This window comes from Crocuta crocuta, unplaced genomic scaffold, assembly GCF_008692635.1.
Source record: "Crocuta crocuta isolate KB4526 unplaced genomic scaffold, BGI_CrCroc_1.0 scaffold16, whole genome shotgun sequence".
Classification (NCBI taxonomy): Eukaryota; Metazoa; Chordata; class Mammalia; order Carnivora; family Hyaenidae; genus Crocuta; species Crocuta crocuta.
The window spans coordinates 8,760,130-8,783,282 of record NW_027531893.1 but is presented as its reverse complement, the minus strand read 5'-3'; the positions used below and the strand labels follow the sequence as shown (position 1 = coordinate 8,783,282).

The 23,153-nt window shown below is 58.0% G+C and overlaps 1 protein-coding gene across 4 annotated transcripts in view; it reads right to left on the bottom strand.

Annotated features, from left to right (window-relative positions):
* CLEC16A (C-type lectin domain containing 16A) overlaps window positions 1-23,153 on the bottom strand; it is a 198,359-nt gene that overhangs the window by 4,100 nt on the left and 171,106 nt on the right. Inside the window, exons 22-23 of one of the 4 annotated variants that reach the window (XM_077773316.1) lie at window positions 8,862-9,023; window positions 2,759-2,880 (exon numbers count right to left, since the gene is read on the bottom strand). In XM_077773316.1, coding sequence (XP_077629442.1) covers window positions 2,804-2,880; window positions 8,862-9,023 — 239 coding nt within the window. In that variant the 3' untranslated portion in view covers window positions 2,759-2,803. Of the gene's footprint in view, window positions 1-2,758; window positions 2,881-8,861; window positions 9,024-16,439; window positions 16,590-17,016; window positions 17,126-23,153 lie in introns of those variants that run through there. The other 3 variants (XM_077773317.1, XM_077773315.1, XM_077773318.1) reach the window with 3 other exon arrangements.

Below are 23,153 nucleotides of genomic sequence, written 5' to 3'. Positions count from 1 at the left end.
AAAAAAAAAGAATTCTATAAAACTTTTCAGCTCACAAAACCAAACCAAAACCTCAGACTGTGGTTTGTCTCCTGCCCCTTGTCTAAGAGCTGAGTTAGCAGCCAGCAAGGGGCTGTTATGGCCCCGGGGGCCACCCCTGTCCTAACTGTCCCCACAGGGGTCATGGAGAGAAACCAGGATGGGAGGAGGGCACCAGAGGCTCCGCCCAGCACAGTGATTTTTGGAGCGGCAGTTTCTTTTTTTTGGTGCTTTTCAAAGTCCTTGATTAGATTACAGACAAATGGTCACTTTGCTTTCCAATGACCAGCGTGCCTGGACAGGAATGGCAGCTGGGACGGGGGCTCACGGGGGAAAACAGCTTCCCGGCCTCGCGCGCCGGGAATCCGGGAGCGTCGGCAAGGCCGTGGGCACCTCGCTTGGAAAGCAAACGCGGCAAGTGTACCGATCTCACGGGCGACAAGCCATCGGCAGAAAGTGCTGAGGGCAGCGTGCTGGGCCGGGGAGCGCTCTGGGCCCCGGGAAGGGCGGGAGACAGATTTGGTTCTATGGGATTCCAGGTTAGGTATTTTTTTTCTCTTAAGTTAAGCCAAACAAAACCGCAAACTGAACAGACAGCAACAGAACGGGAAAACCAAGAGCAAAATAAAACCGGAGGGCGAATAGAAGGGGATGCGGGAGAGGAGGAGGATCCCCACCGCGGAGAGAAAGCACAAGCAACAGACGGAGTGTCCTGGAAGATGACGAAGAATTTCTAGGCTCCTGGGAAAGGCAAGCTCTCAAAGATCCCTGCTGATTCCCTCCTAAGGCCTTTTTGTCTTTTTTCCTTTTATTATTTATTCATTCATTCATTTCAGAGAAATAAGGCCCAGAGAAAACCACCGCCTGGGGCTCTGGGTCTGTCCTTGCTCTGGGCTGGGGTGGAGGGGTGGCTGCAAGCACGGGTGGAAATCGGGATGCAGGGTGTGAGCCGAGCCCAGAAACGCTGAGGCAACACTCCACATGCATTCGGGGCTCTCGGAATCTCTGTGGCTTCGCCGCGTTCCGCAGGACACCCTTGTGGCGCGGGCCGCCGGCGAGNGGGGCTCTCCTGCTCCGGAGGCCCCCACCCCACTGCCAGAGGCGGGGGGCAGGTCTACGGGCCTATGCCCGCATCCACAGCTAAGCTTAGCTGCTGACGAGGCAGCTCAGAAACGACGAGTTCTCCAGGCGGCACCTCGGTGCCCTCTGGACACTGCGCTGGGGACTGACTTCCTTCACTTTTCTCCAAACTTCTGTGTGAGAGCTCCCTCTTCACCCCAGTCTGCATTTGCATGCAGATATTCAAAAAAGCTGGCAAATCTCTTTCCCTGACCCCTAGCGTGGGGTTTTTGGTGATGCGAATAATCAAGGATATGGGACATTTGCCATCAAATATATTAACAAAACAAGCCAACCAACTAACGGTACGATACCGCATACACAGAATTGGTTTCTTCAAGAAAAAAACCAACAATTTTATTACAAGGGTCATTTTTTTCCCCTTAAAAATAGCCTTTTTCAATTTCTCATCGGAAAAAATAACCTTTTGCCCATCGCCCACATCACTTTTTTTTTTTTAAACTAGGAACTGCTTTCTGAATGTGATCTACAAGCGTATCCATTTGAGGGGGATGAAAAAGGAGAACTTTCTCACCAGGGAAAAATTAGCCCACGGGGTAATTTTCTGGCCCACGGCTGGGCTGTCAGGGTTACCGCTGAGCCCCTGCTTTTGCTGGCCTGCGGGTTTTCAGCGCGAAGGCCACACGTAGGGGCCCGGCCCTGAAAATGAGAGATTCAGAGAACATTCTGGTTTCCTGGCCAGGAGCCGGAGAGAAGAGTAGAGGCCTCAGTAGAGGTCCTGGATGTCCAGGTTTCCGTGAGAGACACGTGGCCTCCCGTGGTTCTGCCCTTCGCTGACACCAGGGCAGCGGGTCCCCGCGTCCCTGGTCAGCACCTTCAGGAGCCGATCGCTGGCTCTGAGGCAGGGGCTCAGCTGGCCCTTGTCGAGTGGCAGTTTCCAGGAAATCTTTGGGGATGCATGCTCAGGCTGGGAGAGTTGGGGGGGGTGGGGTGCAGCAGAGCGTAGCAGGTCCAGGGCAGAGCTCAGAGGAAGCAGCTTTAAATGCAAAAGAAGGCAAAAGGCTCCTGACTGCAAGCATAACCGCCAAGCAGAAGGCGCACGTGAGAAGCCCTGAAAGAAACGTCGGGAAGGTGGGGGAGGCAGCAGCAATGGACCCTACGGAGCGAGCAGCAGCGGAGGCCACCTGGAGGGCTGCCTGTAAGAAGGGGTGCAGATGGAATCACACCCATCAGTGCTCAGGAAGGAGCTGCTTTGGCCTCAGGCTGAGGCGGGACTGAATTTGCTATGGAGCTTGGAGCAAAGCTGCGGGGTGGGGGTGGGGGGCAGGGGGAGGGTGGAGGACAGGTAAGAAAGGAAAAGAAAAAAGAAACTAACTGGATTCTTGGTCACTTTTTGCCAATTCCACTGCTCAACCCTCATGGCCTAACCCAGGGGGCCCCGCGGGGACGGGGCTGGAGAACCCCCACCAGCTCGGCGGTCCTGGAGAAGGATGGTGTTTCCAGGCTGCCAGGTCACGAGGGTCGGAGGGCTGTGGGGGGGCGGGGGGTGTCGGTCCTCAGCAGAGGCGAGGCCCGAAGGAGAAGGGAAGCTGGGGAAATGGCCGCTTGGAGGGAGGCCCAGCGAGGCCGCGGGCCGGGCAGGCTGACGGGCGAGACCTGCCTGAATCGCCTGCGAGAGCTGCCGTGAGCGCTGCCGTTCGAAGCACTAAACCCAGTGGCCGCCGTGACTGTCGGCCTCCGACAGGCTGAACACTCGCTGGCGTCCTTTCCTGCCACTCCTGACTAGAGGGAAACACAGCGACAGGTCACAGAGAGCCTCCACAACGGGACGGGGAGGGGCGCAGCGCAGCGGCGGACGCCAAGCGTGGACCAGCGCGCGGGGGCAGCGCGGCAGGGCCCCAGCGGGTGCTCATGACAGCGGGGGGGCGTGGTCCCCGAACGGGCGAAGCCCCCCACTCGGCCCCACCAGGACGAGACGCGGTCGGGACGGCTGGGGACCCGACCCTTTGCCCGCACGTGGGGCCCAGTTGGGGGTAAAGACGGCGAGGGTTCCGTCCCGCCGGAAGGGTGCGACTTGGGGCCGTCAGCCACACGTGGCGGCGGAGGGAAGCCTCCAGGGACAAAGGAACAGAGATGCCTGTCAGCACCTCATGCGAACCAGCAGCTGGGACCGGAGCCCTGCGGCCCCGGGACGGTCTGACGGTCTGAGGGAGGCCGTGTGGTCGGGGGACGGGAGCCAAGCCGGCTAGCGGAAGGAGCAGGTGCGTGGGCCCCAGCGATGGGGCCGGTGGGTCCTGATGTCAGCGCGGCTCCGGCCCCCTCCCTGGCCCGGGGCTCCGCCCTCCAGAGGACCGCGCTGCTGCTGGGAACCCGTGGCTGCTGAGCCGAAGCCTCAGCAGGAGGGCCCGAGGCNGGTGTCATATCCTCTTGACTCAAACCCGGGATTAGAGCAAAGCTGAGAGTTAGTGCTACACAACATGACATGAATATACCTAAGCCACTGTGCTAGGGGCTTAAAAACGGTGAAAACGGTCCACTTTACGGTATGTGTGTTTTTACCACGGAACAAAGAATCAACCTCACGGAGAAGACTGGGGAGAGAAGGTAACATGCGAGGCTCAGGCGTTCGGTCCTTAAAGTCCTGCCTGCCTGGTAACCAGGACTGGGGACTCGCAGGTCCGTCTTGGGCTGTGTGGCCCCCACTGGGCCCGGCCGGGCCCCTGCGCTGCGGTGGGGGCTATGTGTTCAGACAGCCCGGGGGGCAGGACCCCGCCCCCACCAGGCCCTTGAGCTGGGCCTCCTGGGGCCAGACTCTTCCTTCTCCCTATAAAACCCCCGAGAAGAGTCCTCCGCGGGCCTTCCAGACGGACAATGGCCTCCTCCAGAAGGAGCAGGCTGGCCTTTACTCGGACTTCGTTTTGTAACACTCCATCTTCTTTCCTCCTCAGAGCCGCTCGCCCGGAACGTGTGTGAAACACAGAGTTCTCGTCTGAGGAGTGTTCCGCTCCGAGCCCCACACGGAGCGTACATGTGCCAGCGTGTGGGAGTGACTGTGCGCGTGTGTGCGCGCGAGTGTGCGTGTGTGCGTGAGGCAGCTGTAACCCAGGACGTATTTCTGAAGTGGTCCTACTGGCCCTGCATTTGGTTCCAAATGGGGTCTATTTTCTCTCTCCGGCCGTGTGTCCCCTGTCATCTCAGCTTCTCAAAACCATTAAGGGTTTCAGAACAGGACCTCTGCGAATTCCGTCCTGTAACCTTCTCACTGAGGCCGATCGGGCCAGCTGCACTGGATGAGTGGGTGAAGAGACGCCAGGTTCTGGATGCTTCCGCGGCCCAGGGCACTGCCTCTCCCCAGGAAGGCTCAGGGGTCTCCCTGCACGTCAACTCAGGCATTAGCCGTTAAAACCGGACACTAACTCTCGGCGTGGCCCTCACAGGTAAGTAACAGTGAAAACTAAATACCCTCGCTTTCAGCTCCTTCTGCTTGGTTTCTCCGGTTACCAGGGAACTGACCTGCACCCCTTCCTTCGCTTGGGGGCATCTCTTGGTCCCCGTGTGAGGTCCAGCCCCTGCGAAAAAGCCACCCACAAGCACCCACGCTCTGTCCCCTGCACGTGAGGGAGACTCAGAAGCAGGTGCTCCTGGCACAGAGGGCAAACCAGGGACTCTCCAGGCGGTCCCCTCCCCGCTGCGGCCAGGGGCCCTTGGCCAGCGCTGGGCCACAGGCCTCGGCCCTCACGGGCACACGCGCCGTCAACAGACTCCATCTGGGAGGGACAGGACCCCAGGGAGAGGGGGAGAAGGAATCATCCCGTCTGCTACCAAATGCCGGCTCGGCCTGGCTGGGCCTGTGTGGGTCCCAAAGGCCACCTCCTCACAGACCCTCTGTCCCAGGAACCCCTCAGCCTCAGGCTTCCACCTCCAGTGCGTGGTCATCTGACGGAGCATGGCCTCCCCTGCCAGCCTGCGCCCTGCACGTCGCTACCCTCTAGCCCCAGTGCTGCATGGAGCGGGGATTCCACAAAATCCCGTTCGGTTAGAATAGTCCGGCAGGAATGGGGCCCCAAGGCCGGCAAGGAGAAGATGCAAGAGGCGCCCGACCTGAGGGCCACTTGGAAGGACGCTTAGTGAGGTGAGGTCTGACACCCATGAAGCCCGCGTCACTCAGACTCAGGACCCTGTGGGAAGCCGAAGGATAAACAAAGGTCTCTTGCAAACCTTGGAAAACTTCAGGCGCCCTGGGCTGGACAGAGGGCTGAGGGGGAAAACCACCGAGTATGGAAAGAGGTCCATGCCCTCATTTGGGGAGGCACCCCTTTGGGCGGGCAGAGGAGATGTGGCCATCTGGGGTCCACTTCGTTGCTGATTTCGGGGGACTGCCAGGCTCCCCCCCCAGCAGGGGCCACACGGCCCGGCCTTGGCTGACTGGGGCCGTACAGCTTCCAGGGTCTCATGGACTGTGGCTTTTCCTTTGAGTTCTAGAGCAGCCATGCCCACAGGCAGGAGACGGGTACATGTCAGGGGCCACCCCCATCCGAGATCTGAACCCGGGTCTCTGGAGTACTGCACAGAGACACTGGAGACCGATTCAGGAGTGCACGGCTATGCCGCTGGGTTCTTCGGGAAGGTGGAACGTGGGTGCTGGCGCTCCCGCGTGGGCTCCTCCGCGCGCTGGCTGCACGGTCGAGGCCGAGCTGTGGGGTCTTTCTGAGCCCCCTGGGTTTCAGCTGCACAGCGTGAGGTGCAAGGTGGCAGGTGTCAACGGCGGGCTGTCTGTCAAGTGTCTGTGAGCACAGGGCCCGGCACATGGGGGGTGAGGGGCTTCTCCGGGGAGGTACAGCCACTGGGCCCTGAGGGCGGGCACATGCCGTGCAACACGTACCCGCGAGAGGGCCGTGTGGGTGCCCCCGCGACACAGACTGCTAGGACAGTGAGGGTCGGCCCTGGCTTTCAGGGAGATCCTTGGCTCATTCCAGGTTTCAAAACCAGAAACTCTTGTCCCCGGATGGACGGCATCCCCTGTGTGCTTCCCTAACCGAACACCTGACTGTGCGCTGGGGCTTTGAGAGCAAACTGTGCTAACTGTGGCTGCGAAGGCACCGGCAGCCGCTGTCCACACCCGGAGCCTCCAAGACCCCGAGGCTCCGGAATCACAGCGTGAGGGACGCTTCTGGATCCGCACTGCGTCCTCAGGTCACAGTGTGCTCCTTGGGGGACAAGCGGCCCCGACTGACTGGGCCGCAGCTGTCTTCTGCTGTCTGGGCTGGGTGGGCTGCGGGGGAGGTCCTGGCCCAGCCCGGTGCCTGGCGGGCCCTCCAGGGATGCGGCCTTAGGCCGACTGTGGCGGGGCCCTGCGGGCAGAAAGTCGGTGTGGCCGCAGCACAGGGCCGGCCTTTGCCAGTCAGGGCGCTGAACACCGAGGCGCCGCTCTGGGCCAACATCAGACCAAAAACGGCTGAAAAGCCCCGGTCCTGACCAACCGTGCCTCCCTTCCGTCCTCTGCCTCCTGTCCCGCACAGCCCAGTAAGGGGCCAGGCAGATGCCAGAACCTTCTGGGTAGCTCTGCCCTTACGAGGAACACGGAAACCTCAGGTGCCGTTCTCTGGATGGACCCAGGAGGCTGAGGCCCGGCCTGGATGTTTGTCGCGGAGAAACCAACGGGCTCCTGTGGCCGGACCTGAGACAAGGCGGAGCTCGGGGGCTCTGCTGCCCTCTCCTTCCAGGCATCAAGAGCTGGTCCTCAGTGAAGAGCCAAGTACAGGATGCCTGGCAGGCAGGCCCTTCGCTGGGGCGGGGGGTGGGGGGGGAGTTATTTCAGCATCTGCAGAGACTTGGATGGGCAGGCCGAGCTGCAAGCTTTTACCGTCAGGAAAGCATAAAAAATGGGGACTTGCACACTAGCCTCAGCAGGCCTGCGGGGGACGCCCCGGATGGGGGCAGACGCCCAGGAGAGCCTGACCATCGCTGATTGGCTGGAAGGGCCTGTGGCCACCTGACAGCCACGCCGATAGCCGCTGCGTCTCTCACACAACGAGACCTGTCACTGGCCCCGTGCAGGGGCGGTGGGGGTGGGGGTCGGGGCGGAGGGCGGCCAGGAGAAGAGACTCGCGTTCCGGGGACCCTGAACCTCCAGGGAAAGTACAGAGCCGGTGCCCAGGGGCCATGCTCAGGTCTGTAACACAGGCTTGAGTTTGAGGATTTGGGGCTTGGCCGGTTCTGGTTTTAGACAGAGAGGTATACGGGCTGCTTGTCCACTTAGCTGCTGTCTGTGCTTCCTAAAAACGAAAGCAAGGGACACACAGCTGCACTGGTCAGAGACCTGCACCCAAAGCAGGACTGTAAGTATACAGCCAAACACTGTAAGTGTTTGCGCACACAGCATGGACCCGGCGGTGTGCACACGCAGGCAGCACGTGGTGGACACACAGGCACACGGACACACACAGCCCTGGTCCCCAGAGCCAGCGTGAGACCGGGCTTCGGGAACGGTGGGGGCTGCCCTGGGCTTCGGGAGAAATCTCGTGCTCAGTGTCCAGCTACGGGCCCAGGAATGGCAGCAAACACGTAGCCAAGCTCGGATCGGGCCCAGAAGGAGCTCAGACCAGGCAGCCACCTCCTCGGAGCCGGGGCGGGGGGAGGAGCAGGTGCCGAGTGGAAGGGGGTCTGAGCGAGGTGGCTTGAGGGTGACCCTGCTGCATGGGCCCCAGGAATGTCAACAGTAGCTGGAGGTAATGGATGCCTGTGGGAGGAGGGAGTTGCAGGCGGCAGACAGACACGGAGACCGGGCTGGGTTAACCCTTTGCTGGAGGATCAGAGGCAGAAGATTCTGGAGGGAGCGGGCCCCAGAGGAGATTGTGGGCCCTGGTGCTGAGGGAACGGCAGCCGGGGGCCCCTCACTTCCTGGCACCACAGGAATGCATGGCCGTCAGCATGCCCCATCTACCCACAGCCTAACAAGAGTCTGGTCGGGTGCCCCTGGAGTGTGTGTGACAGGCAAGGGCTCGGGGCGGGACCACAAAGGAACAGCGAAGTACGATGAGGGTCCTTCAGTGAGGGTGCAGGCCAGAGTCACGGGGGGCTCCCCAGATCAGAGATGCCCAGGGCCCTGTGGACGCACAGAGTTGCGCTGCTGGAGCGGGGAGCCCCATGCACCATCCGGGCCGCCCCCAGCACTTCCGCCGGGGCCCCGCTCCAGCAGCCGCATGCGGGCCTCACATGGCACAGTGAGGCGCTCGCAGGTGAGGGGCTCCAGGTGGCTGAGAACACGGGGGGCACCCAGTCACAAGTCCCACTGTCGACGCCCTGCTCACGGGTCTGCCTGGGCTAGGCCTGCGCTGGCACTGAGGGTGTCCTGACAGACTCTCAGATGGGGGCCCCGGGCACAGACGGCTGGACCGCACCGTTTACAGAGGAGCCTGGCATGTTACGAAGGGAAGAAAAAAATCACAGGGATGCAATTCTTCCGCCAGTTTGAAACAACCCATCGGGAAGACCCCTCCTCATGGAGGGGACAGCGGGCGGAGTCAGGCTTAGCCGCTTGCAGCCCGTCCCCTCCAGCTCTGCAGTCAGGCAAGGCCTGCCAGCCAGGGGGGCCAGCCTGCAAGAGGAGTGACTCCTTCCCTCCAGCCCAGCCCGTGGGCAACGACTCCTCAGGACGAACGCAGCACCCCGAGCGGCAAGGAGGAGCCGGGCATCGGCGGCCTTGACGCTGAGGGACCGCACAGCTCCCCTCCCGCCCACCCCCTGCGTCCCACGGGCAGTACCTGACGGGCTCTGGATGGCGGAAGGGGTGGACGACGAGCTGGCGCCTGCAGAGTCACAGTGGCTGGTGCTCCCGCTGCCGCTGGGGCTCCCGCTGGCCGACGCCGGTGGCGAGGACAGGGACTGCGAGCTGTGCTGGTTTATGCACTGGGCCACGGCAAAGCCTGCAAGACGGGTGGTGCGGTGACCGGGCAGGAAAAAACATGCTGGCCCGGCAGGCGGGGGTGCCATGCTCCCCAGCTGCGTGTGAGACCTCTGCACCTCAAAGGTGGGGCTGGTGGCCTGGATGTAAGGGCCACCGCTAACCGACCCGGCCTGGCGCTGTGCAGGTCCGGGTCCACCCCCCGGAACGCGCTGACCCCTCTGGTCGCACCTGGACACATTTGGGAGCTGTTTCAAGGAGGAGGGTGCAGCCGCCAGAGAGCTGAGGGCCAGCGGCCATAAATCTGCACGCCTGATGCTGGCTCAGCAATGGGCCGGCTGGGCCCTTCACGGCGACATGCAGCCTTGGGGCTTCAGAAGCACCCTGGTGAAGGTCACGCAGGGCTGCGGGACATCCTCACGGCAAAATCTCGGGGTCCTCCTGGCTGATGCCCCCAAGATGTCAAATGCCGGGCACTGGGCAGGAGGGGAGGAACTCCCAGGTCTCTCCCCGCCCCAGACTGTGCCCTGCGTGGGAGGCCCTGGTAAAAAGCGCCTACATGTGGGGTTTCGCGCAGCGCTCGGAGCAGCTCTGGGGTTCAAGAGGGGGGAGCGCACATTAGTGAGGCCTGTGAGCACGACGCTTTAGATGCTCAGACCCGGAAGAACATGAGCCCAGCACCCCCAACCGACTGCCAGCCAGGGGGGCGGGGTCACAACTAGGTTCTTGTCACCACACTGCGGTGGGGGCACAGTGGGGCACGGGGCTTGGCATGCAGGGAGAGCAGAGTGTTCCTCCTGACGAAAGGNAGTGCTTTCTGTCTGCAGACCACGCTTCTGCCCTTCCCACGGCCTGCTTTGCTCGAGGGTTTTACTCACTAAACGGATGGAAGTTTCTATAGAACAAAGGCCTTGTTGATGATCCCAGGGACTATGTGGTCCGCGGTGGCTCCTCCTTCAGCCCTCACGAGCTGGGTGGGACCACGGTCAAGGTGCTTCTGCCCCGTAATTCAGAAGCGGCACCAAATTGGAGTGGGAATGGGGGGGGCATGTCCTCTTGATAGCTGAGAGCGGGGACCCCAGCCTCCTGGCCAACCACGTCGAAGCTCTCCACTCCATGAGCACGCCCACCCCAGCCAGCGCCAGATCTCATTCGCGCCACCTGCACGGGCTCAACTCCAAACGCTCCAACTCCTGCTGACATATCTTCCAGAAGGTTCTCTAGGCCCTGACCTTGCCTTTCTCAGAACTCAGGAAGGCGGCAGGGTGTCGAGCAGCCGTCAGCAAACTATGGCCCACTGTTTTGTAAATAGTTTACCTGGAAGACAGCCATGGTCCTTTGCTTGCACACTTAGCCTGTGGCGGCTCTTGAGCTACGCTGGCTGCACGGAGTAGTGGCCACATGGCCCGTGAAGCCAGAAATATTTTACTCTCTGGCCCTCGACCGGAGCAGCACACTGGGCCTGGGCTCAGGTGCCTGGAAAGCTCGGGTTCTGTCCCTGACCCGATGTGCTCACTTACCAGCCCGTGGGGCAAGTCACTGTACTGTGCTGAGCCCCCTGCTCTTCACCCACCGGTGGGGAACCATGGGCCTGGCTGGGGGGTGGGGCCTGTTGCTTTACCCCCACTCAGGACTAGGGGGACCTGGTACCTGGGCCCTGCAGAGGGGCTATTTGGTGCTCATGTTTGTGTGAAGTCACTTTTGCCTAACGATTAGCTCCTTAAAAACTGGGTCTTTATCATCTTAGTTTGATCTCATCATTAAATGATTTCTGAGTCCAGCAGACACCCAACGTTCCTTAGTCTCAGGCGTCCAACTCGGAGACTCGTCAAGTGTGCACACGATGCTGTGCTCAGCACACGTGCGGCTGCCTTCTGTCCTTTATATCGTTACGTCGCCAGCGTAATATTCTTTAGTCTTTAGGCTCTGCTTTTTATTCCCGCGACTTAACTTGTTCCACACCGGAGGCCTGGACTTCCCCCTCCCCTTCACCCATTCTGCCTGCTCTCTGCCCCTCCCCTCGGGTGTGCAGGGTCTGTATTTCTACCCCGAGCCAGGCCCTCCGAGTTCTGCAGTGTAGGGTCAGGTGGACGGGACGCCCTGGGGAGTGTGGTGGGTAGATTCACCAGCCTCTCTCTCGTGCAGGGCAGTGTGCCCCACCCCCAGCCTACTGCGGGGGTTCGCTTGTGGGGAGGATGGCAAGACAGGTGTGTCCCAGGAAGGCCCGTGACGCGATACAGTGTCTGTGGCAGAGGGGAGGCTCCGCTGAACCACGGCAAACACCGAGGAATCCAGATGCCTGTCGGGACGATTCCCAGGGGGCCATCCGCCGCAGCCCCACAGCACCGGCTTTATAGCTGCTTACTCCTTAATCACTTCAAGCGGTAAGCCCCTGAGCTTACAAGCTGTTAACTTGACTCGAAAATGAATCACGCCTTAACAAATCAAAATGTCAAGACGGCTTTCCCTGAGCGGCTTATTTATCGGCGCGACGAACACGGGAGCCGGCAAGAGTGGTAACAGGGCTGGGACTCAGCCTCGTCATGCTTCCGACGATGCCCTGGACAGAATGAACTGACAGTGTGGCTGTCACCAAAATGATCACCGACACCTCAAGTCACACATCTCTCTCACGCTCTTTAAAGCCCTGGTTTATTGCCGGAAGGCACCTGGGGCATGTGGGGTAGCGGACAAGATGGGGTAGCTGAGATGCAGCCAGAGAACTAAAGTTCCTTCGTTCTGGGAGGGGGTCAGGGTCAGGCCACAGACCGCCAGTAAGTATTGTGTACCTTTAGTACGCGCTGTGAATTAAATAGAAAAAAAAAACAACACAAAACATTACCAACTTCGGATCCCACCTGTTAGAGGGTTGAGTTGAGCAGAGGCAACCGAATTACTCCTTCCCTTGCTGGCTGCTGCGAAAACATCCCTCCCTCCCCTGTCCTGCTGTGTACTCCTCTCTCCCCTCTCCTTGGCACTGGGGACCCAGAAAGGCTCAGTGATCTTTTCTTTTCNTTTTTTTTTTTTTTTTTTTTTTTTTTTTGCCAGGTGCCCAGATTCTCCCTGTCATTTCAAGGGGCTCCTTCCCAAACTGAAGCGGCAACCAGTGCGAGAGCCAGTCTAACACGTCAGAGGCTCAGGAAGGCTCTGGAAAGAACTCAGGGGCCGAGCGCCTTTCCGCCAGTCCTTGCTTCACCTCTGCAAGGCGGTTCGTGATGAACCAATGTTGGTGGAGGTGCCAAGGGGCTTTCTGGGCACGAGTCAAACGTACCCGGACTGCCAAGTACTTGCAGACACGGATGTGCCAGACGTCAAGGGACAAGGGCACAGGCAGACAGGCCTCCCTGAGATCTTCTCCAGCAGATAAAATCCCTGGCTCTCCCTGAGTTATGTCTCAAGAACAGCCTGCGAAATATATATCAAAGGGCGTAGGATCTTCACGCCATCTGACGGATTCCATCTAGAACTTGACGTGTGGAAGGCACTGTGGGCGGACCCACAGAGCGAACGATACAGGCGTTCAGAACCCCGGGGCGTCTACGAAATGCCCAACAAACGGGGAAAGATCAAATGAGCTCAGACACATCTGGGTGTTGAAAGCCGCTGCTGCAGCTCAAAATGCTGGTTTGAGAGAAGATTAAGGCTGGAGGAAAACACTGGACACAGGAAGCGAGCAAAGATTAGAAAAAGCATGTCCCATGTGTTTCTGCTGTTGCCAAATAAAAAAATAAGTAAAATAAAATAAAAATTCAGGCTCTGTCTCCCTCCTTGCACGGAGCGGAGCCACCAGATTGCAGGGATCAAAGCTAAAGTCATGGGAAAATCAGGTGGTTTCATTACGGGAGTTTTCATTTTCATTTTTTGTGCCTGTCCGATTTTTTTTCAAGATTCCGACCATGATTCTTATTTTACAGCAGAAAAAGAAGGGAGGATGAAGGTGGGGACGGGGCCCAGACGCTCCCCAGGGATCTGTTCTGGCCTCCACAGCTCTCTCCCGTGGACCCACTAAGTGCCTCTGCGAAGCCGGGGCGCAGCGCTCCGGGACAGCCAGGCGCGTGCCGATGGCGAGGTGTGTCCCCTGCTTTCCAGGAGCGAGGCTGTCACCCGGGCAGGCCCGGGTCTTCCTCCTGCCCGCTGGCCCCTTTCTGCCAGTTATTCTGGGAAGATGAACTCATGAGTTAACTCTCTGGCTTCGTCGAGTGGAGAAATACCACAAAAAGGTCAGCCTTCTATTTTAGGCCCGCTGATAGAAGGAGCACTGGGCTGGGAGTCAGAACCCCAAGCCTGCATCCAAGCTCTGCCCAAACGGCGTGTGGTGACCTCTCCTCTGTGGGCCTCCACATCTTCATGTGAAAAACAAGAGAGTAAGTGAGGATCTCTTGGCTTAAATGGTCAATCCTTTTTACCTGCAGGTACACATTGGATTTGAACCCTGCCACCTTTTTAGGAGGTAGACAAATCTCAAGGTTCATGGGTTCGAGCCCCACGTCGGGCTTTGTGCTGACAGTGCAGAGCCCGCTTTGGATCCTCTGTCTGCCCCTCTCCCTCAATCAATCAATCAATAAAAACGTAGAAAACCAGGAAGATCTGGCATTCCGGGGCCCCACTCCCAGGTGGCAGCAGTGGGAGGGAGGGAGCTGACTCCATCCCCTCTCAACCTGACTGCTTTGTGCCCCCAGGTGTTCTGGCTGTTCTGCTGTACTTAGGCTTACATTTTTGGTCAAAGGCCCGGGACTCAGGGAAGTTCCAAACCCCAGAGACCCTCTGGGTCAGCTCCCAGAGGGAGCTACCCCCAAGCCGTACCCTGCCAGAATCGCTGGCAGGGCACGTGGAGATGGGGCCGTCTGCCTCCAGCAGCCCACATGGGTCCTCAGACTGAGCGACACGAGCCACCTGCTCTCTGCCTCCGCTGGGATCTTCCCTAGCTCTGGAATTCTCCTTTGCCTCTTTTCTGTCTTCACAAATCCTTTCTGGAGGCTGTAAAGCTCAGGGCCAGCTTGGGCAAGAGCTTCTGCCACCAGTGGGGTTAACTGCCCTCCCGTCTGCCGTTACAGGACCTGGCCTTGCCCAGTGGGGCACAAGCCACTTCCCTGCATGGACGCCTAGGTGGTCTGTACAACATTCCTCACTTAACAGGCAACACCTGGGATCCCCTGGGGTTGAGAGGGATTTGGACAGTATTTCTGATACTATGTGTTGACTCCAAACACCCAATTTTCCCTTCATTAGTTACAGGACTTGGCAGCCAGGCCTGGCCATGTGGCTAAGTTGCGGACAGGGAGATAGAAACAAAAGAGGCATGTCGGATTTCCCGGAAGGCTCCTTAAAAGGAACGAGGTATGCTTTCCTCCGTCGGGCTTCCTGAAACACAGATGCGATGGCTGGAACTCCAGCAGCTACACTGGACCATGAAGATGACTCACATATCAGGGGTGACAGGGCAGGGAGCAGGAAGGGGCCTGGGTTCCTGATGCTTTGTGCAGTACTTGACTGCCTCCACTTCCTCCACTTGAGAGGGAAATACACTTCTCGTGTGGGGGGTTTTCTTTACTGTGTAGCTGAACCTAAATCTTAACTGACAGTTGCGAAAAAAGCTTTATTAGTGCAGGGATGTGAGCTGAGCTTTGCAGGCACAGGGACTAGCTGGTGTCCAGAGCTGGTGTGGGGAGAGCTAGTCTGCACCTTCCGGAGGGATTCTGGGAGGGTGGAGTGAGCAGGAAGAAGGAAAAAGGTAGATGAGATGGGAGCCACCTCCACCAATCTTTAGGAAACACTCCTTCAATGCTTTCCTCATGGGGGGCAAGTGGACTTTTTAGGTGGAAAGCAGGGAAGGGATTGAGTTTCCATCCGGGTTCACGCCAGGCCAGGCGGAGATCATGCACGAGGGCCAGGATCCGAGAAAGCAGAGGGTGGGAAGGCTTGTGTGTGTGCAGCTGGAGAATGGGGGGTGGGAGCCAAAGGTTTCTTAAATGTCTGAGGGGCAGGAGGCCCCAGCTGACCTCTGTGATCTGCCAAGAGCTGGCGCTGTTTGGCACTGCAATTCCTCCGAGGACACTGCTTACGTGCACCCACTTCTAGTTAAAACCGAGAAGATGTGAGAACTATCAGAGCAACTGGGGATTCCACGGGGACCCTGCAGAGGGCTGGAGGGGAAGGAACCCGGCTGGCCAGCCTACAGCTCACCTCGGAGGGACTGGGCCCTCGGGTCAACGGCATGAGCCTTGCCCCAAGGCCTCAACCCCTACAGATGCTCTCACGTACTACCTGCCTCTAGGAAGGATTTGAGGTGGCTAAGATTTTAATTTTTTTTAATTTGTAAGTACTTATTCTGAGAAAGAGAGAGAGAGAGAGAAAGCAAGCGAGCGAGCACGGCACAGGGGAGCAGACAGAGAGAAAGAGAGAGACAGAATCTGCCAGCACAGAGCCCGATGTGGGGCTCAAACTCACGAATCGTGAGATCGTGACCTGAGCCGAAGTTGGGTGCTTAACCGACTGAGCCACCCAGGCGCCCTGGTGGCTTAGATTTTAAAACCCAAACCCAAATGCCATAGATATTGAGTGCCAAAAGCCACTAAAACACAGACTGAATGACGAAAGGCAGGAGGGAGCAGAAAACCACACCGGAACAGCTCCCAGCTATGGGAAGCTGATGTCACCAAGCTGGCTCTGCGCTTCCTGGGAGCCCAGACCGCGAGGAAAAGCATCCCTGGGGGCCTCCCGCTGGTGACACGCGAGTTCGCACGCAAGGTTCCTGTCCTGACACCCTCCTGGAAGATGCAGCTGCCTGCCTGGAGATGGGGCCCCGCTCTGGGGGTGTTAACGGCACCTCGCGACGCTTCTCACACATTTCTTCTTCACTGTCCGCGAGCTAAAAGCAGAGCACCCCTGGCGGCCCGGTGCCCTGCCAGGGGTGGGCTTCCGCTGGTTTCTCCGGACGCCAGTGCGGGTCCTACCTGCGAGCATCAGAGAGAGGGCAGGAGGGTACCCCAAAGGCTGACGCCTACAGGCCACAAGCTGGAACATGGCCGGGCCAGGCCAGTAACGTCATCGGTGAACTATGAGGGGCCGTCGTGAGGGGCGGAACCCAGCTCCGTCCCTTACCTCTTACCATGAGGACTCTGAGGCTGGGCGCGGAGGGGGGTGGGGATGTGGGGGAGAAGGAGATGCAGGGACCTGCAGAGACCCTTCTGGTTTCCCTTTATGATGAGCCCCATGTGATTTACTGCTGCAGGGGCATGTGCACAAAGCTTTAGGGGCAGTCTACGCCCCCCAACCCCCAACTGGCTGCTGGAAGCCATTCCCGATTTTCTCCATGAGCACCTCCTGTCCGGTCCGGGGGCAAATCGGGCGCTTGGGCAAGGGGGCGTTTCTAACGCCTCCTTTGAGCCAAGCCTGAGCAACCACAGGGGACCCCTGGATCACCAACTGGCTGCACCTCAAAAGGCTTCAAGACTTTTATTTCTGGTGGCACTTGAAGAGGTGACATGTCCAACAAACAAAAACAGCTGGGGGCCTGCAGGACCCCTGAGCCTACAGCTCTGTATCCACGGACAAATCCTCTTGGATTTTAAGGACTATACTCGAAAACCTGCAGGAAAGAAAAAATGGCCTTTCAGCGTCTGGCTTTCTTCTCTGTGCCGCCTCTGCCCCAGCTTTGCCCCTCAAGGTGGTTCTGCGCCCGGGTGAAGCCTGCCCGAGGGGGCTGCTGTACCCCCGCGGGGGCCGAGGCCTCGATGGCCCTTCGGCGGCGGGGCGCGTCTGGGCTGTGTGAACACCACCGGCACCTTGCTGCGCTGGGACCCTTTTCGCTGTCTTGGACTCGGGTACCCTCTCCGGCCGCAGAGGGTCAGCGGCATGCGGGGGGCGCAGGGGGCCTAGGTGTCTCGAGACTCAATTCTGGGGGCATCACCTCGCTCTGGAGTTTTAAAACGGAAGGCGGCTGCCAGGACCTGGGCTTCATTCCCGAGCCCTGGGCCCCTGCCTTGCCCGGCCCCTGCCCTTTCCGGAGGTATTACCGTCTGTACATCAGTAAGCAGAGAGCGCCACAACAGTCTCCCAGCAGAGGCACTAGAAAGCTCAGCAGAGGCCATCTCGACTGCCTCTCTACTAAGGCGGGAACCAGGGCTGCAAGAGCAGGGAGATGGAGGCGGGTTACACAGCTGTCAGGGCGAGGGGGTCACCGACCCCCGACTCCTGTGGTCCCGGCGCCCAAGGGGGCAGAACCTGGAGCCACTGGCCAGGGCTGGGGGTGGGGGTCAGCCTTGCTTGCAAAGGACGCCCCCCTACCGAGGCCGTCACCAGCCTTAGAAGTGCCTGGTTCTTTCTGCCAACTGGTTCATCTCAGCAGCCCTGCCCTGTGCGCTCAGGCCACGGCGGGGTTAGGGCCACACCGACACACGCCTGCCTCGTGTGTCCTACCGAGTGGTGTGTGCACAGGGGCCGGGGAATCCGTGTGCATCTTCTGCAGGAGGTGTGTGCCCTCGGCACAGAGTAACACACTCCCCGACACAGCCGTGTGCCCCCGGCCCTGGCTGCACCTGCACTTTGCCAGGACTCGGGCCCCGCAGCAGGGGGTGGTTACCCAAGCCCCTCCTACCGGGCGCTTTACCAGACTGGGGGCAGGTCAGGCCAACAGATGACGACATCTGGTTACACGTCATCCACAAAAGAACTGGAGGTACTCTCTGGAAGTACGTGAGTCCGATAGAATCAGGGAGTGCGTGCAGAGCGGCACAGAGAGAGATCTCGATGGGTGCTGGCCCAGAACAAGCTTCAAAAGCCAAACTCGAGGCCCTCGAATAGATAAGGACTTTATTGCCTCTGTCGTGCCAGGGCCTGTGGGACCCAGGCAAGCAGGTGGCTGCACACACAGCGCTGTCATCTGCAAGGGAGGAGCCCTGAGAAGCCCATGCTGGGCTCTGGGACTGGAGTGCCCACTCTGGGCACTGGGGACAGAGGTGAAGGCAGCGCCCCGGGCCTGGCCACCCCACGGGGGCACACGAGCACAAGCGAGCCATGTCACGCTGCAAGCCGGCGTGCACTCAGGTGCCAAGGGTGACAGCAGCACGCCTTGCAGAGCGGCAAGGCCAGAATGAGGTGATACAGTTCAAGTGTAGAGTTGGTGCTGTTTTGATGACTCAACTGCATGGTACCTAGAACTTGGGTCCAATGAGGCAAGAATTGAGTACTTTCATTTTTATGTCTTTTCTTTTTTCTTTTTTATATAACGAATTTTAATGTTTATTTATTTATTTATTTTGAGAGAGAGAGAGAGAGAGAGACAGAGTGCAAGTGGGAGAGGGCAGAGAGAGAGGGAGACACAGAATCTGAAGCAGGCTCCAGGCTCTGAGCTGTCAGCACAGAGCCGGACGTGGGGCTCATGATCTGAGCCGAAGTCAGATGCTTAACTGACTTTCTACCCAGGTGCCCCACTTTTCTTTTCTTTTCTTTTTAAAAAAAAGTTTATTTATTTATTTTGAGAGGGAGAGTAAGAACATGGTGGGGGAGGGGCAGAGAGAGAGAGAAGGAGAGAGGGAGAATCCCAAGCAGGCTCTACGCTGCCAGCGCAGAGCCCAATGCAGGGCTCGAACTCACGAACCATGAGATCACGCCCTGAGCCGAAATAAGAGTCGGACACTTTAGCGACTGAGCCCCCGGGGCGCCCCTACCATGTTTATGTGTCTTTCCCTACCCAGGGGGTATGTGGCTCAGCTCTCTGGAGAAAACAGCACATCACAAAGCAAGATTCTTCCTCCTGTGATCGGTTGTGACTGAAGGTCTTAGGAGTGAACAGAGACAAATATCTAAGTTTGAGGGATTTATATGCAAACTGTGTGTGAGAAGATGGGGTTCTGTTATTTTCATCTGGATTCTTCGAATCTTATAGGTTACATTTGGGTTCAAGACAAGCATGAACATGTTCTGTGTTTGCTCAGGTGGAGCAGAATGAAATCGTCCTTGTGAAAGATGTGCACTGGGACACACTCAAGGGGACAGGGGAGGGGACAGCCAGCTGTGCGTCCAAACCAGTGGCTTTCCCTGGGTCTCTGTCCCTCAGTCCCCATCGCACCCCGCGGAAGCCTGTGGATCTGTGGACACACACGCATGCTCCCCTCCCCAGCTTACAGTCGTCTTTTCATTTCCAAAAGGCAAACTGCTTCAACAAAATGCTTGGAAATGATCTTGGCACTTCAGGGGGCATGCGTTCCTTGATGGAAAGCCCCGGGGCAAGGGGGCTCGCGAGGCCTCGGAGGGGCTTCTCTGATGGGCCACCGTGCCCCGCTTTCCCTCTGTGTTTCCCTGCAGATGCTAAGCTAATGTGCTCGACTCTGAAATCACCCTGGCTCTTCTGCATTCGGAGTTTTCACTTATTTTTTTTTTTTAGTATTATTAATATTTCATCATAAAAGTATTGATTTCCTTTAACTAAGAGACTTTAAAGTTTGCTGCATCCTTAAGCATGATTTTATTATGTCTTGGGGCCAGATGTTTTTTCCTCCCCCCCGCTCCCCCACAAAGGAATGCTTTTCCTTTTATATAATGTGTGTCAAGAAGAAAAAAGGAATTGATTCACTGAATTCTGCATTCTAGGCAACTTTGAAGGAATGTATCTAGAGGGTAGACTGGATAGACGTCTCCTAAACGTGCATCCAGGGTCTCACTGTTGAGCCTTTTTGTTAGAGGTCAGAGCCCAAGAACAAAATTTAGATGAAAATATGAGCTGGCTTTAAGTGGAGCTGAAACAGGGCAATTGTGACAACTCCAGACATGACCCTGAAGTTTAAAAAACTGCTCACAGGCGCCCCAGAAGACGAGGAGACATATTGCCGAGCTGGGGTCGCTTAGCAGGGGCTTAGCAGATAGTCTCCCTCCCTATTTGGGGCACCGGTATCGGAGCCCAGCTGCCGAGACAGGCAAAGGGCATCCGGGTTTTAGAGAACCCGTCCAGGAAGCGGGTGGAGGGCACTGACTGGCAAACCAAATGAAGCGCTCTGAAATGTTTAAATATTGAACAGCCTCCTTCTCCTTCCTCCACATTTATTATTAACTTGGACCCACGCGTCACTGTGTGCGCTGCCTTCATTTCTTCCCAAGAATCCATGACCCAATGGACGGGGCTCGGGGCCGGCAAGTGGGGGTGGGGCTGAGATTTGGGTTTTTTTTCCTTTCGTGCCCTCGCTGGAAATCCTTTACGGTCAGCTTGTTTTTAGAGCCATGAATTCCTGGAAACGTCACAGCCTTTCAATGACCCCTGGCGCCCAAATGCAGATGATGAGTGCCCCAAATATTGACAGACCAGACTTTTTTCCCCTTCCCAACAAGGGAGCAGTGTCGGAGCGAGGCGGCGCGGGAGATGCCGTGCCCACTGGGGAAGCGGGGCTGAGCAAACATCACTCACACGGGCGATCTGTTGCTGGGGACCCTCGGCCCCGTCGGCTTCACCCGGGGGGAACCGATCCCCCCCGCACCAATGTCCCAAGCATCCGGTTTAAAACGAAAAAAAAATCTGTCTCCAGCTACCAGGTGTCCCTGGCTCAGTTATGACACGGGGAGGGTGGGTGGTGGTGGCACAAAGCACATCAGATGTCAGTGGTCGGGGCCCGCCGCCCGCAAACTCAGACCCAGGCCCGGCGGCGCTCCCTGAGAAGAGGAACCTTTGGGGCTGGAAATGTCCACCTAAAATCTTTCCAGATAACAGGGCAGCACCTTTCCTTGGGAATGAACAAAGGGGGCTAAGGTGGGCCGTCCATCGCGCCCAGGCAGAAAGCGGCTGCCCTGCTCTGGATCCGCCGGCGGGGCGAGCTGGTTGCAAGCATTCGCCATTCCTGGGCTTTTATCTGTTCAAGCGAAATTGTCCCAAATGACCGGCCTACGGCTTCCACTTTCTTTTAAAAGACAGCGCTACGTTTGAGATCGATGTTTTCCCCTGAAATGCTGGCTAAATTTATCCTTCCCTGCATCCTGCTCTCTGGGCTCTGCGCGAGGCTGGCGAGAAGCGAGGGCCCGGCCTTGCTGAGGGAAGCATCTGTCTCTAAGGGCTCGCTCGTAGCTGGGGCACTCGAGCCCCAAGCCCGGCCTGTCCCTTTGTTCACCACGAACACCAAGCCCCCGGGTCCTCCTAAGAACCCCCCCTGCCACCCCACTCTCTAAAGCCCCCGGCTTCCCGAGGTCTTTACCCCGGCTCTCAAAACCCACCCCGTTGGCTGGCTCTCAACGGGTCTAGAGGACCCCCTCCCCGGCCAGCCCCTGCCCCCCAGAGCGGCTGAGTGCTCATTATCGGATTGCCTTTCGAAGCAGTGGGCTGATGGAGGCTGCCGTGGGCCTCACGGGCTGAACTAAACCGGAGAACTTACTTCTCTCTCTTGGTCTTTTTGGCACGCTGCCCTGTGAGTGAAATGTCGCTGACTGATTTAACGCCTGATGCCCAGAAAGCCCAGTATTTTTCTGAAATCTTTATTCCCTGTATGCGGTTGCAAGAGCGCATGCCGTGAACGGACACTCTGAGCTACGGCTTCTATTCTGCCCTTAACCTGTGGATGCTTTTTTCAGCACGAGTGAGAGATAAAATAAAAATGAGGCAGGAAGGAAGGCGCGCACATGCCCATGCTGGCAGGCACGTGCCTGCAGGCTGTGAGGATGGTTCTGTCTGGGGGCCCCAGCGGGCTGGCGTTTCCGGACAGTGGGGTACGGGTGTGCTCAGCGGGATACCCCTCGCCCCACTCCGATGTCTGGAAAGCAACCTGCAAGGTGCTGTCGAGAGCCTTAAACAGGGGCACCCTCGCTGACCCTAAGAAAAAGTTTCCAGAGGCGTAACCGGAAACACAGACGAAGATTTCTATATAAGGATGTTTACCACAGGGTGAAGCACAGTGCGGGAGGAGCACCATAAGTGGCCAGTATAAGCGGCCGGGCTAAGTCAATTCTGGCCAAACGTCAGACTGTTAGGAGGTGAACTGTGCCTCCCCAAAATTCTCACGTTGAAGCCCCAGGACCTCAGAATGTGACCTTATTTGGAAACAAGGTCATGTGCAGACATGAGCAGTTGAGAGGAGGTCTAGGGGGGTGGGCTCTAACCCAGGGTAAGGGCTGTCCTGATGAGAAGGGAAAGCATGGACACAGAGGGGTGTGTGTGGGGGGGGGCGCACTGGGAGATGAAGGCACGGATTGTGGTGACGTGTGCAGGAGCCGTGTGTAGGAGCAGTAAGACCCCCAGCCAGCTGCCAGTGGAGGGGCAGGCTCGCTCCTTCCCTCCTTCATAGAGAGCCAGCCCTGCAGCCACCAGATTCCGCAATTGTTAGATGATGCCCATGTGTCGCCTAAGCCACTCCTCTGCAGGTAACAAACGACCGCGGCTGGGAAACATGAATACTCAGATGACGGACTGTTACGAAGCTGTTGAAAATGAAGTTTAGGAAAAGGGACTGCGCACCACGGGGACACGTGTCTGCCACGCCAGCAACGGCGTTAGGAACAAAACCCCACAACCCAGCAGCTCTGACCCCGGGCTGCACGCGTGCATGGAGAGGCGCCTCCGACGGTGCTCCCCCCCCACCCCCGGCTGCCTGGGAGAGTGAAAGTCTAGAAAGGGCCCAACGCCCACACACACCCACACGCCCACGCTATGGAATACCGTGCAGACAGGGAAAGGAATAAGCAAAATCTCTGCCTGTCAGCACGGAAAGCTTTTCACTCACAGTGGTGTCTGAAAATTAAGCTGCAGAAGGATATGAAGGATTAGAATTCTTTTGAGGTTAAAAAAAAGTGGGGCAGCCCAAACTGTAAGACAATTACAGATCCATGACCTCTTACCCTAAACCCTTCAGGCCAGACAGGTTTTTATTTGTTTATTTAGTTTTTATTTGAGAGAGAGAGCGAGAGAGGGAGAGAGAACGCTTGTGCACATGAGTGGAGAGGGGCAGAGAGAGGGAGAGAGAATCTCAGGTCGGCTCTGCTCTGCCAGCACAGAGCCCCATGCAGGGCTCGAACCCACGCAGCTGTGAGATCATGACCTGAGCTGAGACCAAGAGTCGGATGCTTAACTGACTGAGACACCCAGGCACCCCAGGCCAGATGTGTTTCAAAATTTAGAATCTTTAAGGGTTAAAGGGTCATGTGGCGTACACACGTTAAGTCACACCCTCAGCTGGTCTCA